Source organism: Ascaphus truei, chromosome 1, assembly GCF_040206685.1.
Source record: "Ascaphus truei isolate aAscTru1 chromosome 1, aAscTru1.hap1, whole genome shotgun sequence".
Lineage (NCBI taxonomy): Eukaryota > Metazoa > Chordata > Amphibia > Anura > Ascaphidae > Ascaphus > Ascaphus truei.
In genome coordinates this window covers 320,236,466-320,254,132 of record NC_134483.1, presented here as the reverse complement: position 1 = coordinate 320,254,132, position 17,667 = coordinate 320,236,466, and the positions used below count along the sequence as shown (strand labels likewise).

Here is a 17,667-nt window from a genome sequence, read left to right as displayed (position 1 = left end):
CCCTATGGGCTCGCATAGGGGCATGGTCTCCCCCCATGTCCTGAATTGGGCCATCACAGACGAGCCTCCACTCTGATTGGTCTGATCGCAGCATCCACACAATGATTGGTTGGCACCCCATCTTCCATGCTTTTCTATGGAGATGGGGAGCCTATGTAAGGAGTTGCCAACTTCAGTTCCACAGACTATTCTGGTCGTAGCGTAGAAGGTGTCATCTGAGGGTTTTGCCGGAGACACCACAGTGAGGCTCGTAGTGGAGCTATTTGAACTTGCTATAGTGAAAATAGCATCCCTGGACTATTGCAGTACCCACAGGAGACAGAGAGAGGTAGCTGCCCGGGTAAGCCTTGGAAGCGGCACCTGGCACTTAGTGGAATTAGGATTCACCCCGTATTCCCTGTTCTGGGTGAGTTTGTACCAAACTGTATGTAGTGTTGTGTCTGTCGATCTCGGTCAAAATAAACTTGCTTTATTTAGCCTCTTGCTCTGTCTGGTATATGTGATCCTGGTGTTAAGTGTCCTGGTCTCCCGTGACAGTAAATATGGTGGGCTCTCTTACCTCCTCCGGACCCAGCATCTCCTGTTGCTACAACATGTTACCTTGACGACGCAATGTCACGTGATGCACAGGGCTTCTTGTGCATCATGTGATGTCACATTGTCATGGCTACGCGTCGTCACATGATAGCAGGAGGACACGCTGGCATTTACAGAGGTGCAGCGCTCTCCTCCGGCAATCACAGTTTAAATAATGTGGTGGTTAATTTAACCACAAGAACATTAAACTGTGATCACAAAAGTTGGGCCGGGGAAGAGCGCCGGGTCTCTGTAAGCGTGAGGTCAGGTGCAGTCGCACTGATGGCCCTGCCTCCCGGCAGCAGCCCTGCAGCGGCACAAGCGTGTGCAATGCATGCTGTGTGTAAGTATGCTGTATTGTCAGCGTCTGTCAGTATTATCTGTCAAGATGAGGGATGGGGGAGGGGAGAGAGGATGGGGGAAGTGGAGAGTGAGGATATGGGGGAAGGGAGAGGGAGCATGGGGGAGGGGAGAGAGAGGATGGAGGGAGGGGAGAGTGAGGATGGGGGAGGGGAGAGAGGATGGAGGGAGGGGAGAGAGAGGATGGGGTGGAGGGGAGAGAGAGAGGATGGGGGGAGGAGAGAGTGAGAGAGGATGGGGAGAGGAGAGAGTGAGAGAGGATGGGGAGAGGAGATAGTGAGAGAGGATGGGGGGAGGAGAGAGTGAGAGAGGATGGGGGGAGGAGAGAGTGAGAGAGGATGGGGGGAGGAGAGAGTGAGAGAGGATGGGGTGGAGGGGAGAGTTAGAAAGGATGGGGGGAGGTGAGTGAGAGAAGTGGGAAAAAAGGAGTGAAGAGAGAGAAACGGGAGAAGGCGTGGAAGTGTGTGAGTGAGACAGAGCGGGAGGACACTTACACCTCCTTCCCACCCCCCACTGGGGTCCGGTGTTGCCATGGTATAAATTGGGGGAGGGGGGGGTGCAGTTGGTGTAATTTACCCCGGGTGCAAAAAGACTTGGTTCCACCTCTGGTTCTAAGGGTGTTCCTTTTCACCTATATTTTCGAGCTGGCTTTGAGATCTACAACAGATTTGTCAATACCTTGGTTTTATTTTGACCTCTACAGCTGCTCATTCTTGGTCTCAAAAGAGCATGTAGTTGTCATTCATATTGATAAAAAATACACAATTTAGATCACTTAATATAAACATCTTAATTTACTCAAGAGGATAAAATTGGGGCTGCCTAACTCTGGCTGATTAAGCCAGAGGGTCTCACTGTAACTAGCAACTAAATTATCACATTAAAAGTGACACGCAGTTCTTCATTTTGAGATTTTAGCATGTAAATGCTTTTGAAGATTACATTAGCAGAGTGTAACACCCGGGGGCATGTTTCTTAATTCCAAGTCGGGTGACAGTGGCACATGAAGAGACAATATAGGAGTCACAGGTTCCAAGCTTCACATGTAACTCCAGCAATACTCAAAGCGTTTTTGCATCTAGTGTTTGTAAAGTGCATGTGCATCAAACATAAGCATTTGAAACAATACTAGGGCGCTCTCTCTTTAACAGAAAGGTATTATAAACAATACTAGGGCGCTCTCTCTTTAACAGAAAGGTATTATAAACAATACTAGGGCGCTCACTCTTTAACAGAAAGGTATTATAAACAATACTAGGGCGCTCACTCTTTAACAGAAAGGTATTATAAACAATACTAGGGCGCTCTCTCTTTTCAAACATAAGCAACCTACAAATTAAGTTTAATGCAGATCATTGGGCAAAAGAGTTTATACACAGACCAACATAAAACAGATTTTGCAACTAATAAATGTGGAAAATGACAGTCCCTTGCACATAATTAATTACATCTCAAAAATGTGTGTTGAGTAACTCCTCCTTAATTCATCCTAAATCTAACCTCAAATCATAAGCTGACAAACATTGCAAAAATGTTAAACATACTCGAAAACACTAATAATGGTCAAATGCTACTGTGAACCACAATTTTATGTTAAAAAAAAGAGTATTTCTATCCACTAATCTATAGCCCACAAAACTTAGAGAAACACAGTAGGAAAAAAAATGAAAAATACAATAAATATAAGGGGAACAGCTAAATAATAAGTAAATGTTGATTTTTATGATGGCCAAGTAAACAGAATCATTTAATAACAGCTGCACAACCCTGGCAATAAATAAGAGGTAGATGCAAAAATATATACAGACATACAGCAAATGCAGAATATTTTTAAACTCATTTTGCTGTGCTAAGCACAGTAAATAAATTAATATTTTTTACTCAATTTCAACAGACACTTATCTTTGGATTTACAAAAAACAGGGATTTTTAAACTGTGGTACCTTGCGCACCGGTGGTCTTTGGAGATTTTAGTGGTGGTCCCTGGAGTCCTTCAGTATGAGCAGCTTTCCCTCACTGTGACCTTTCTATCACTGCCAGCATATTAATGCAGAAGAATGATTTTTATATCCAGGTCCAGAATTTGTGAAATATATATTTGACACATGTATATATGAATTAATGAGAACAACTCAGTGAGTGTAGTGTTACTCTATAGCAGTGTTTTTCAACCAGGGTTCCCGGGCATCCCTAAAGGGTTTCCTGCAATTTTCTGGACATTTCAAAAATTGTATCAAATACAGGAGAATGTACAATGCATATGATCACAGAGTTGCTATTAAAGAAGGTTGGGGGTTCCTCAGAATTTCACTTAGGGTTCCTTAACCAAAAAAAGGTTAGAAACCACTGCTCTACACAATTATTAACATTGGTCAGTGAAACTTTAAGTACCCCTGCCTTGAAGCATTCTGAGCCAATTGTTATATTAGAAAGCTCCTTAGTACTCTGCTTCGCAGTAGAGGTGGGCAACCCGAATCACCGCCGGTTGTTCAGTTCATTTGAGCCGCACATTTCCATGGATCAGTCTCAAAAAGACAGATTCTGGGGTTATTTATTTCTGTCACTGAAAATTCACCCAACGGATTCGGAATCCGAATCTGCAAACTGATTTATTATGGGAGGGTGAGTATATAAGTAGGGGTGCAGCCCCAGGTTTAAGCCACTGTGTTTTAAGCAGGGTTTGGCTCTGGGTTTGGTTGTGCTGATGCTGCTTTAGTACTATAGTTTAAACATTTATATATTATTTACTTAATAAAACTTGCTACTTAACCATTAACCTGTGACTGTCTGGACTGACCCCTGTCTGTGTGTGTCCAGTCCATTCTCTGGGATGGTGCCTGAGTGGCCAGGGCTCTTCTGCTGTTCTCTCTCTGTGTCTATTATATCAATTATATAGCAGTATATTCAGTATATATATATATATATATATATATATATATATATATATAGTATATTATAATAATAACAATAGTGTGTCAATTAGTTTCAAGGAGGGTTACATTTATACACATTTAGTGTCTCATTCTCTGCACCTTGTGTACCAATGCGTAGCCCAGGCCACTAAGGCCAGCAGCCACTGCCATTCCATTACTAGAGCAGCCACTGCCATTCCATTACTAGAGCAGCCACTGCCATTCCATTACTAGAGCAGCCACTGCCATTCCATTACTAGAGCAGCCACTGCCATTCCATTACTAGAGCAGCCACTGCCATTCCATTACTAGAGCAGCCACTGCCATTCCATTACTAGAGCAGCCACTGCCATTCCATTACTAGAGCAGACACTGCCATTCCATTACTAGAGCAGCCACTGCCATTCCATTACTAGAGCAGCCACTGCCATTCCATTACTAGAGCAGCCACTGCCATTCCATTACTAGAGCAGTCACTGCCATTCCATTACTAGAGCAGCCACTGCCATTCCATTACTAGAGCAGCCACTGCCATTCCATTACTAGAGCAGTCACTGCCATTCCATTACTAGAGCAGTAACTGCCATTCCATTACTAGAGCAGTAACTGCCATTCCATTACTAGAGCAGCCACTGCCATTCCATTACTAGAGCAGCCACTGCCATTCCATTACTAGAGCAGCCACATTGGGGCCAGACTGTACCACTGCCAGTTCCACAGCAGCAGCAGCAGCAGCAGCAGCAGCAGCAGCAGCAGCACCCAGCCAAGCAAACCAAGAACACTGTGCAAAGTGCAAAAGCAGCATATAAAGTAAATAAAAACCACACAATCTTTTCTCTATTTTGTCTCTTGTTACACACGCACACGCACACGCACACACACACAGTAAAGAGCGTTAGGAGAGGCAGTCATGGTGCATGAAAAGAAGATAAAGGATAGCCAAATAAGATCACGAAAGATCTACTATACTGGCACAACATTCAAATAATGCAAAAAGGTAAATGTATTATGTCCAAAATGCACATTTCAGCAGCAGATCATCTGAGTCTGTCTCACCCTGTGGCCTCGTCCCACTGCTTGCAGCTGCGCACGCTACAGCGTGCAAAGCACAAACAAGATATGCCCTCTATGGGACTGGCCCCGGTCACTGCCTGCAGGCACCTGCAGAAAGCGCAATGCGTGACCACCTTTGCCAAAAGACAAGCCTTTTTGTGCGGCAGCCGAGCGATGGCCACGTCATGGCGGCGGTTCAGCCAATGAGGTAAAACCAGCCGCGTGACATCATGGCCGCGTCCCCGCCACCCTGTCGCGAGTGATCTGAAGTCCTTCAGATCGCTCGGATGGAGGGAACGAGCGCCGCCAGGCACTCCGTCGCGCGCGCACTGGGGCCGTAGCCCTGGCTAGTTAGCAGCAACAAAACAAAGTGAAAGGTGCTCCTGATAGTGAAAAACAATACAAAATCTGTGCTTGTAACAGGGACTTATCACTGTCTGAGAGAAACTGCCTCTAAATCCAGCAGTGTGCTGGTTAATTGCACACAGGCAATCAACCAGACTGCATCTGGCTGATTAGGACTTTTAGAAAAGCCTGATGTGAGAAACAGGAGAGAGATTCCTTAGCTCACATTTGGGCTGACCTGAGGAAAATATTTTGTCTTGATGCAGACAAAAGGACTGTAAAGGCAGTCCTCGGTTATCCGACACAATGCGTTACTCAAAATGGCGTTGGATAGCGAAACGTCTTAAAGCGAAACACGTTTTCCCATAGGAACACTGTTTAAATGAAAGGTTCCGTTCCTGAAGGCATTTTTAACACTAAAATACACCAAATATTTTACACAGGCATATAAGATATGCAGCACACACATACATTATATAGAGTATACAGTACACTGTATTATATATATAATATAACATAATATATAATATAATAATATAATATATTATATAGTATAATATAATATTATATAATATATATATTACATAAACATAAACAACTTTGCAAAGTGTTGTAAGAGCGTTGGATAAGCCGCTTTGGCGTTGTAAAAATGAACATAGGTATGCATTGCATAGCGTTGGATAAGCCATTCGTTGTAAAACGAAGCGTTGTAAAACGAGGACTGCCTGTATGCTGACAGCAAGACAAAGGGACAAGACCTCTATACCTGGACACAGAGAGTGCCACAGCACACAAGGATGCTGACCCAGGAGAACAGAGGCCTTTATTTTGTTTGTTTTCGCATGTTTTTCCTTGTTAACGGAACATGCGCAATAAAGCCAAGATATAATTTCACCCTAATTGGTCTCCATTAAATGTACACATCTCTTACAGTGCTACTTCCAATATTAATCTAAATTTTCAAACCATATAAGTGATAAAAACACAAGTGTTAATATTTGTAACCGTGAAGGTAAATGTGATGGATCGTGAAATATTAAAGTACACAAGTGAGTTCCTATTTTCTGATTTTGCTGCGCTTATTGTATTATTATAATGCCCTGTACTGTATTATTTCTAAAGCACTGAGCACACTTTTGGCACTATATAAATAAAGATATGCATACATACATACATATATACATACATACATACATACATACATACATACATACATACATACATACGAGACAAGTGACTATATTAAATAAAATATGTATGTAGAATTTCAAAGAAAGGGCCCATACAGCTTCTGATGTGTTATCAAAATTACAGAATGTGATAGAGTGGTGGCTAACTCCCAGGGCACTTGAGGTTGGGTTTGTTGCAGGGGATAACGGTTCCAACTTCGTTGCAGCACTAAAACAAGGCAATACATTAATAAAATACATTCCTTTTTTTGTACACATACTCAAATGAATAGTCACATGTTTCTTAGTTCAGTGTCGGAAAGTGCAGAGTATTTTTCCTGTTTCCAGAAAAATACGTTGTCACTATAGTCGATCGTACACAGCTCTGTCTAGACTGCGAAAGCAAAACAACCTGCCTCGTCACCAGTTAAAAATCGACGTGTCTACACACTGGAATTCCACCTTATATAGGCTTGAGCGTCTTCATGAGCAGCAGAAGGCGGTCAACGATTATGACAGGGAGCATGCCAGGTCCCAGGATGAGGCCCTTTTGCTGCCTAGACAGTGGCATCTGATGGGAGAGCTGTGCAGGCTGCTGAGGCCCTTTGAGGAAGCCACCATTTTGGTGAGCAGGTCATCCCTCTATAATCCTCCTCAAAAAAATATGAATCAATTTGCAGCATAATAATGGCGACAATGATGATGAAAATTATAATTATAATGATATGTTGGCAATGGTTGATAAATTGCTTGACTGCCTAATAAATGACCGACGTGTTGTCAGTATGAAATGGAGAGATTAATACCTTCAGGCTACATGTTTAGTCCCTTCGCTTTAAAGACAGAATTATATATCTTTTTACCCATGATGAAGAGACAGTGGCAAATTAGAAGGAGAAGTTAGGAACTACAACTCTGTCTTGTCCTCCTCTCTTGATCTACATGCCCCACTTTCTCTCTGCCGCACTCGCCCTTCTAACCCTAGACCCTGGCTAAATTCCCACACACGCATGCTGCGTTCCTCCACTCGTTCCGCTGAACACCTCTGGAGGAAATCTCACACTCTCGCAGACGTCCTTCACTACAAATTTATGCTATCCTGTTTCAATTCTGCCCTCTCGCAAGCTAAACAAGCCTACTTTTCTGCACTAATCAACATGCACAAGTCTAACCCACGCCGACTGTTCTCTGTCTTTGATACTCTACTCAAACCACCCTCAGCTGCCTCTCCTTCCTCCATCTCCGCTCAGGACTTTGCTGACTATTTTAAGGAAAAGGTGGAATCCATACGTCAGAACATCCCCTCTGTTTCTTCTTCCCATCCTACACCTCTTCCTAACTCTCCTCCTTCCTTCCTTGACTCTTTTTCCACTGTCTCAGAGGAGGATGTGTCGCTGTTGATCGCCACTTCTCCCTCTACCACTTGCCCTCTTGACCCCATTCCCTCCCATCTCCTAAAACCTCTTGCTCCTACTATAATCCCTACGCTCACACACATTTTTAACTCCTCCCTCTGCTCTGGAACCTTTCCATCCTCCTTCAAACATGCAACAGTCATACCATTACTCAAAAACACCAAGCTTGACCCTAGCTGTCTTTCTAACTATCGACCGGTCTCCCTCCTGCCTTTTGCCTCTAAACTCCTTGAACGTCTTGTATTCTCTCGCTTGCTCCATTTTCTCAACACCTATTCTCTCCTAGACCCTCTACAATCTGGCTTCCGCACTGCTCACTCCACGGAAACAGCCCTCACTAAAATAACTGACGACCTCCATGCTGCCAAAGACAGAGGTCATTACACTCTGCTCATATTACTCGACCTCTCTGCAGCATTTGACACCGTGGACCACCCTCTTCTCCTTCACATTCTCCATACTCTTGGTATTCGGAACAAAGCTCTATCCTGGATCTCCTCCTACCTCTCCCATCGTACTTTCAGTGTCTCTTCTGCTAAGACCTCCTCCTCCTCTATTGATCTCTCTGTGGGGGTACCCCAGGGCTCTGTCCTGGGACCTCTTCTCTTTTCTCTGTACACTCTCTCTCTAGGTGACCTAATAACATCTTTTGGGTTTAAATATCACCTCTATGCTGATGACACACAAATATACTTTTCAACACCTGACCTTACACCTGCTATACAGACCAAAGTTTCTGAATGTCTCTCTGCTATATCATCCTGGATGGCCCTCCGTCGCCTTAAACTCAACATGGCTAAAACAGAGCTCCTCATACTTCCTCCCAAACCTGGCCCTACTACCTCCTTCCACATTACTGTTGGAACTACGATCATCCACCCAGTAGCCCAAGCACGCTGCCTAAGGGTCACACTCGACTCCTCTCTCACATTCGCCCCTCACATTCAAAACATTTCTAAAACTTGTCGCTTTTTTCCTCCGCAATATAACAAAGATACGCCCTTTCCTCTGTTGCTCGACTGCTAAAACTCTGACTCAGGCCCTCATTCTCTCCCGTCTTGATTACTGTAACCTCCTGCTGTCCAGCCTTCCTGCCTCTCACCTGTCTCCCCTACAATCTATCCTAAATGCTGCTGCCAGAATCACTCTACTCTTTCCTAGATCTAGAGAAAATCTTCCCCCAACGGGACAGGTAGACGGCAGCACAGCAATAGACGAGGAGAGGCTGAGGTGAATTAAAAATAGACTTTAATCAGACATCGTGCTGACAGGTCCTCTGATGCATTTCGGTCCGTGGGACCTTTGTCAAAGAGTGACCTGGCAGCTGAAAAGATCATCCTTAAATAGTGAATGCAAACTGGTACACCTGTCTAACCACCCCAATCAGGTGGACAGCAGGTTACCTGATTGACAAAATCACCACAAGGAACACAAAAGGTTAAAAACACAATACAATAGCATGACAGGAATAAGCACAGCAGATTTCATGCAATAAACAATATCATACAGTATAATTGCATATACAGGCATAAGTATCAATATTACATTTTGTAAGTAATACGATCTGTCATACAATCCTCATGTCAAATGCATAATTAAAAACAGAGCACGTGTTGAAATGCGTCTATAACAAGTACAGATATAATGTTGAATACACCTAGAGAGCAAATGGATGAGAGAGAGGAGAGGAAAGGGGGGGGGGGGCGGGGGGGGGAAGGGGGGGGTAAAGAAGGGGGGGGGGAAGGGGGGAGGGGGGGAGAAGGGGGGGGGGAAATGGGGGGGGGGAACAAAGAGGCAAACAGTAGAGACCAAAAAACAATCCTTAAACATCTAGGAAATGTTTTAATTCCCATTCAATATTTAGTCCATGGGGTTGTAGTGTGTTGAGATAAAAAATCCATGACATTTCTTTTCTATTAAGACTGTTAAGCCTATTGCCTCCTCTAGCATGAGTGGGAATATGCTCTACTCCATGGAATTTAAAGTTTTTTAGTCCACCTTTCGGACATGTACAGAAATGTTTCGATACTGGATGGAGTAGATCTTTTTTGGTAATGAGTCTCAAATGTTCAGAGATTCTGATATGTAAGGGTCTGATTGTCCTGCCAACATACTTGCTATTGCAACCACAAATGATAACATAAATAACATAACTTGTATGGCAGTTAATAAACGTATTTATCCTGTGTTTTTTCTTGGGGAAAGTGGTTTCCTAGATCTGTCTCAGCATCTCCCCTCCTAAAATCCCTCTCCTGGCTTCCAATCAAATCCCGCATCTCACACTCCATTCTTCTCCTCACTTTTAAAGCTTTACATTCTTCTGCCCCTCCTTACATCTCAGCCATAATTTCTCGCTATGCACCATCCCGACTCTTGCGTTCTGCTCAAGGATGTCTTCTTTCTACCCCCTTTTTATCTAAAGCCCTCTCCCGCCTTAAACCTTTTTCACTGACTGCCCCACACCTCTGGAATGCCCTTCCCCTCAGTACCCGACTAGCACCCTCTCTATCCACCTTTAAGACCCACCTTAAGACCCACTTGCTTAAAGAAGCATACGAATAGCACTGTGAACATTCTGAACACATGATACATAAAGCTTGGCCCCCTGCAGACGCACTTACCAGAACTCCCTCCTACTGTCTCTGTACGTTCTCCCTACCTACCAATTAGATTGTAAGCTCCTCGGGGCAGGGACTCCTCTTCCTTAATGTTATGTTTGTCTAAAGCACTTATTCCCATGATCTGTTATTTATATTATCTGTTATTTATTCGATTACCACATGTATTACTACTGTGAAGCGCTATGTACATTAATGGCGCTATATAAATAAAGACATACAATACAATGTACAGGCAGTGTTGGAGAAGGATGAATGTCAGAGAGAGGAGGCAAATGAAGGTTCACAGAAGACATCCTCAGTGAGAGTACATTCTACACAGAAACTGACAACACAATGGTCTCCATCACCGCTTTCCTCCTTTCAGGGCTCAAGTGGTATTTGGTAGTGGTGGTGGTGTGGGTAGGGGCAGTTGTTGTAGGGGTTGCAGTAAGAGCAGCAGAAGTTGTGGTGGTCCATCACTATGGGAAACGCTCCATCACTATGGCATGGTTCACACTTGCGCAGAAGCAGCAGGGACCTCTAATGCTACTAGTGCAATAGACATGGTGGAGGCATATATATATATGTGATAGTTCATTCCTGCCTCCTGACTCTGATCCTCTTGAATGCTGGGCTGTTAAAACAGAAACATGGACTGCTCTTGCAAAGGTGGCAGTAAAGTGGCTGAGTTCTCCTCTTGAAAGTGTGTTGTCAGACAAAAAAGTATTTAGTGTAGCTGGTGAAATCATAACTGTCCCGTGGTAGCTTTGAAAAACTCACTTTTATCAAGATGAATCAACATCTGATTCCTCAGAAATATATACGGCCCCTGCATATAGCATTCAAGAGGCTCAGGAGGAGCAGTGATGGATTTCCAATTAGGCCTGGGCATAGGGCGCAAAATTTTGGGGATGCAAATTTTCGTGTGTGTCCCCCCCCCCATATACAGAGGCCCCATTCTTTTCCTCACTGATTGCTGTGGGAGAGCGTGGGGCCACTGTAAAGTTCTTACCTTCTCCTTCATGCCTCCCTACTCCTTCTTCAACATCTTGGCATCAAATGACGCTGCAACGTCACGTCATCGCGTTGGTACAGCAACGTCACGTCACATGGCAACATATCTCAATGTCAAATTATTCCGTGTGAGATTTCAGCGTCATTTGACGCTGTGACACAGAAGAAGGAGGGCGGCACGAAGGAAGAGGCAGTGGCGGCAGCGTGGGCAACACCAAAGTAAGTGCATATGGGGGACGGATTTGTAAATCTGGCACTGAGGGTTTGTTACAACACTACCAGGGCCACCGCTACAGTAACACTACCAGTACTATAGCACCTTAAAAAGACCAATCTGTCTGCCTGTCTCCAGAATCAGTGCTCACGGCAGAGATGTGGTCAATTATCACAAAAAGTGCCAGTGTGTGGAATAGGCAGGTTAGGTCTAGGACATTTGGTCATGGCCATTTCGCCACAACCAAATGACCACCGGCACTTCACTGCGTCTCACCCCACTGCCGGGACCTGTTGCCAGCGGCCGCTTCGCCGCTAAGGTAAGTGCCTAAATTTAACCTTTATCCTAAAACCACCTAATCTTAACCCGTAATACTAACACTATTCCCTAGCTTGAGTCTAGGCGCAAAGTTCATCTTTCCTGTCTTGCCTTTAAATACTTTCTGGGCAAGCTACCAGTCTATCTGAACAAGCTCCTCACCCCTACCACATGCAGCACTTATCATCTGAAATCTGACTCCAAGAGACTGTTCATGGTCCCAAGCTTCAACAAAGTATCTGGCCGCTCCTCCTTCTCTTACCGTGCACCCCACAACTGGAACAACCTACCGGAGACTCTCACAGCCGCCACCAGTCTAACTTCTTTCAAATCTAAGGCTCTCACATTTTAATCTGGTCTGGTCTGGTCTTGTATATAATGTATACCCTGTTCATTTATGTAACTGTATTTGTCTTAACTCTGTGCCCAGGACATACTTGAAAACGAGAGGTAACTCTCAATGGTAAAACATTTTATAAATAAATACCCTAATAATCTTAACCCGTAGCCTAAAACCCTTTACCCTAAGTCCTTACCCTAAAACTTCCTACCCTAAGCCCTCACCCTAAAAACTAAAACCCCTAAAGTTACCTCCCTACCCTAACCACTGAAATGTACCTTCTCCTTGAAGTGGCCGGCGGCGGAGGCTCCTGCGGCTGATCGGCCTTCGGTGTAGGGCTCCTCTGCAGAAGAACGTCGCCGGTCATTTGGTCGAGCTTTAAAAGCCACGTCCAAATGTCCCAATCTGTACAGGTTGGCATAGGCACAGTGCTTGGCTTGTTGTGTTTACTAATACATGTACTGTATGTCAAAATAGTAAACCAGTGACTGTAACATCTCTCAGTAACACACAGGTGGGAGGGAGGGTTCAAGGACATACACCTTTTATTTAGTTAACATTTTGCTCATTTTGTTAATAATTATTAACCTGAGAACACGAAGTCAGTACTCTTTGAATGTTATTTACATAGTTACATAGTAGATGAGGTTGAAAAAAGACGTAGGTCCATCAAGTTCAACCTATGCTAAATTTAGACAACAGATACTTTATCCTATATCTATACTTCCTTATTGATCCAGAGGAAGGCAAACAAAAAACCCCACAGTCATATCATCCAATGATATCTCATAAGGGGAAAAATAAATTCCTTCCTGTCTCCAAGAATGGGCAATCAGATTAATCCCTTGATCAACATCCTTCCCATGTATACTTATTTGGTATATCCCTGTATACCTTTCCCATCTAAAAAGATGTCCAACCTTTTTTTGAACAAATCTATTGTATCTGCCATCAGTCTCCATAGGTAATAAATTCCACATTTTAACTGCCCTTACTGTAAAGAACCCTTTCCTTTGTTGCTGGTGAAATCTCCTTACTTCCAACCTTAAGGGATGGCCCTAAGTCCTTTGTACTGCCCTTGGGATGAATAGTTCTTTTGAAAGCTCCTTGTACTGTCCGCAAATATATTTGTATATAGTTATCATATCCCCTCTTAGACGCCTCTTTTCTAATGTAAATAAATCTAATTTAGCTAGCCTCTCCTCATAAGTTAGATTGTCCACCCCCTTTATTAATTTGGTGGCTCTTCTCTGCACTCTCTCAAGTTCCATAATGTCTTTTCTTAGGATTGGTGCCCAAATATTTCTGTATGAATCAATGAATGGTCTACTGCCACTAGTCTAGTAGCATTGAGTGACTGACTGAATGTGTTGAGTAATTAAGTAACAACATTATAATTAAGTAACACAACCGGGCAGAGAGGCTGACTGTCTGAGATAAACTAAACGTAGCTACGCTTTATGCCTGTATAGTTAGTGAATATCTCAGACTGACTTGCCCGCCAGTTACCACGGAGTATGTCAGGGTCACAGCATGCTTGCTGTCAGTGGCTTGTTCTGTGTTGTTGTTCATCTTCCTCTATTACCACATGTACCACTGTAATGAGAATGGCGTTTTCTTGTGTTTCTAGGGCAGCGGTGCACAAAGTGGGGGGCGCGCCCCCTGATATTTTTCTGGCGGGGCGCAGCGTTGCAGGGGCCCCGAACTCTTTCCCCAAGGCATTTAAATTAAATGCTGAGGGATCGCGTGAGGCCCCTGCAACTGTAAACTTACCTGGTCTCTGCCGGCGTCAGGACTCGTGTCCATGGCAACACGTGGTCATGTTACGTCACACGCGGCAAATAACGTCGCACATCATTTGACGCCACGCGAGGTAAGAGGGGTGGGGGGGGGCGCACCACCGGAGCAGAAGAGGCAGAGGGAGCGCAGCAAAAAAAGGTTTGCGCGCCCCTGGCCTGGGTGCATGATGAGTTAACTTTTGTCTCTTACAGATATGCTTGAATGTAGTTAATTTTGGATACAGAGTGGAAAGTTACTTTTATTATGAGACAGCTCAATAGAGATGTGTGGGAGTCCCCTGGGAGTCGGCCTCCCTTACTGGGATGTTGGCAGAATGCCTGGATGTATTCTCTGATACATTTGTACAGCGCAGAAATGTGCCAGACTCTCAACTGTGGCGTGCAGTACAAATTGATCACAGAATAGCAACTACTGACCAGGCAGTTCATCTTAACCAATGATGGGAGTCCCCTGGTTGTTGATGACATCATGAGCAGTATCCTGAGTGCCATAGAATGCTGAAATATATCCGAAGCTAAGTACCCAATAAATTATATTTACTCATAACAACTGGTGTTGGTGTTATTCATGTGTGCACTCGTGGCTGAGATCGACCATCCGAATCAATCTCTTGAACAAGTAATTTTCTTGTCAGCAACAACCGCCATCGTCATCATCCACCATCATTATCTTATTTGCAAAGCCAAAACTTGCAAATATGGCATCGTAATAGTTATATTTTATTTTGACCATCTAGTGGGGGGGCTAAAAAAGCCGGCACCCAAACGGCTGTGATTGCCAGACAGGCAGTGCTACACCTGTCCCCAACATCTGTCAGATTTGCCAATTGGCAAATTGGCACCTGGCAATGCCGGTGGCCAGTCACCAATTTCATAACATCTACTGTAAATTGTCATTGGCACAGTGCTTGGCTTGTTGTGTTTATGTAATGTATGTCCTAACCCACAGTTAATGTTCCATCTCTCAGCAATGCACAGGTGGGAGGGAGGGCCCAAGGACATATGTTGTTAACATTTCTCTCACAATAATTAGTAACCTATGAACACTTTCACCACTCTTTTGAGTGTTCTATCTGTGTGAATAAATGCACTGTCCACAGCCACTAGTCTTAGTAGCAACGAGTGACTCTGAATGAGTATATTATTGAGTAGTAAATTAAATTCCCTAACAAAAGTAAATAACACAACTGGTAAGAGAGGCTGTCAGGCTGTCAAGCTGACTGTCGAACGTAAACTACACTTGTGCAGCTGCATAAATTGCCATGTACTGGCTTATTGCCACTGTCACTACTGCTTGTGTGTTCATCCACTACCACCACCACCATCATCATCAATATTTATCACATTGTAAAACCAAAACAGTTAAATATGACATCATGAATGATCTAGTGGGACCAAAACAAGTCAGCACCCAAACTGCAGTGCTATGCCAGACAGTGGCACACAATTACATTTACCTTGGAATTGGCATTTGGCAACTGGCACTGTAGGCCATCCACCATCCACCTGTTACATAACATCCAGTTTAGATGGAAGAGGGGGAGGGAGGTAGGGGAAAGAGAGTGGAGAGGGGGAAAGCAAGAGAGGAAAGGGGGGAAGAGAGAGGAGAGGGGGTACGGGAGAGAGGGAGCCCAGATGGACTTACAGCAGTCGCAACCTCCTTACTGCTAGAAGCACTCCCTGCTACACTACCCAATCCTCCTGCCTGTGGTTCCACCTCCTCAACCCCCACACCCAGGGCCCCGAAAGGGAGGCGCTACAGCAGCAAGAGAAACTGTAGAGACTCCAAACATGCAGCTGAAAACAGATCCAGGGACACAGATTCAAAACCAGAAAACTGTCATGGGGTTCCACAACAGGTTAAAATGGGGTCCTGCTTTCGCAGCCCTGACACCAGCCTGATCTGCTTGTGCATGCAACACGTGCTGCTGCCCACCCTCTCCCTCCCCCCCCCCCCCCGGGTTGAGACAGATAAGCCTGGTCACAGGAAACATCAGTCTCTGTCACTATACAATCAGACTTACCTGAGGTCAATAACACAGAGTAAATAGCTGAGCTGATAGACACTCACACTCCAACAAATAGACAATAGCTTTCAAAACCTCAGCCCATCCCTGCTTCTTCTAGCACAAAGCTACTTTCCAACACAACCTGTTCCTCTGACAGACTAAACAGTAGGAGGGGAAGAAGGGGAGAGGGAGGAGGAGGGGAAAGCGAAGAAAGATGAGAGAGGATAGAAAGGGGGCAGGGAAGGAGGGGGGAGTGAGAGAAGGGGGACTAAAAGGGGAAGAGAGGGGAGAGCGGAGAGGGGGGAAATAGAGGGGGAGGAGAGAGGTTACTGATTTTGGAATTGATGCCTAATATAAAGAAAGAAGGATGGGTATCAGTAGTAGTCCATTCTTCCATGTAGTAAAGTAGCAAAGGAGGGAGAGGATGTAGGTAGTATGATACATTGTATTGGAGTAATAGATAGTTGATAAGTTACAAGCTTTTGAAACTCTCGGGGTTCTTCATCAGGCTCACAGAAATATAGAAATCCGAGGTGCATATATATAGCAAATGGAAATATTACTTTATGCTCATTTGCATGTCTTAGACAGGTCTGCAACCCTGTCTTTCACCATTATCGCCCAGCACACAGCACTTCCACTGCAGCAAGGGATTCTGGGAAATGACATGCAAATGAGCACACAGTGCCACCTTTTGTCTCAAGCTCATATTACACGAGCAACCCTTAAGCCAATGCATGCTGCTTTAAACACAGCTTTTAAGCATAGGCTGGGATGAGATGCACAGCCAGTAAACCCACTCACAGACATGTTTCAACCTTGATGGGTATCATCAGTGTGAGGTTGGTTATGCTGGTTTGAGACTAAGAGTAGGTATTCACCACACTTATTAACCTTAATAAGTGTGGTATATATATATATATATATATATATATATATATATATATATATATATAGACACATACACAGTATAGTAGAGTGGTGTATCTAGTTACAATGGTTATGGATGGGATACGAGATATTGTCACAGGGTGAATACTGGCAGGCTAGTGTGAAAATTAACAGAGGAGGCTTAAGAGCTTCTACTGTTATGTAATAGAGACAGACAAACAGGAGACACAAGAGTGAGAACATGATTGGAACCAGACAAACCAGTAGAACCATTAGGAAAACATTCATCGCTTTGCATCTGTTTAGATTTTACTCATATATCCTGTATCGGGGCATTTTCTGCATTGAATATAATACAGTAGGCCTCTAAATCAGGGGTGGCCAACCTGACTAGGAGTTGGAGACAGAATTTACCGGTCATTATCAAAGGGTCACAAAAAGAAAAACATTTAAATGAATACCTGTATACACATACACAGAGCATAATATGACTGTGTCAGTATATAGTGCTGTCAGGTTATGCTGTGTGTCAGTGTGTAATGCCGTCTGGCTACATACTCTCTGACAGTGTATAGTGCCGTCAGTTTATGCACTGTGTCAGTGTATTGTGCCATCAGGTTATGCACTGTTTCAGTGTATAGTGGGGAGTATG

At 44.1% G+C, this 17,667-nt stretch overlaps 1 protein-coding gene across 6 annotated transcripts in view; it reads right to left on the bottom strand.

The window, feature by feature from the left end:
* Window positions 1–17,667, bottom strand: part of TMEM150C (transmembrane protein 150C) — a 164,521-nt gene that overhangs the window by 78,877 nt on the left and 67,977 nt on the right. For 2 of the 6 annotated variants that reach the window (XM_075606338.1, XM_075606367.1), the window contains exon 1: window positions 12,595–12,776. The exons of 2 other annotated variants lie outside the window; for them this stretch is intronic. In XM_075606338.1, coding sequence (XP_075462453.1) covers window positions 12,595–12,737 — 143 coding nt within the window. In that variant the 5' untranslated portion in view covers window positions 12,738–12,776. Of the gene's footprint in view, window positions 1–12,594; window positions 12,777–16,139; window positions 16,271–17,667 lie in introns of those variants that run through there. 2 more of the 6 variants (XM_075606376.1, XM_075606381.1) reach the window with 2 other exon arrangements.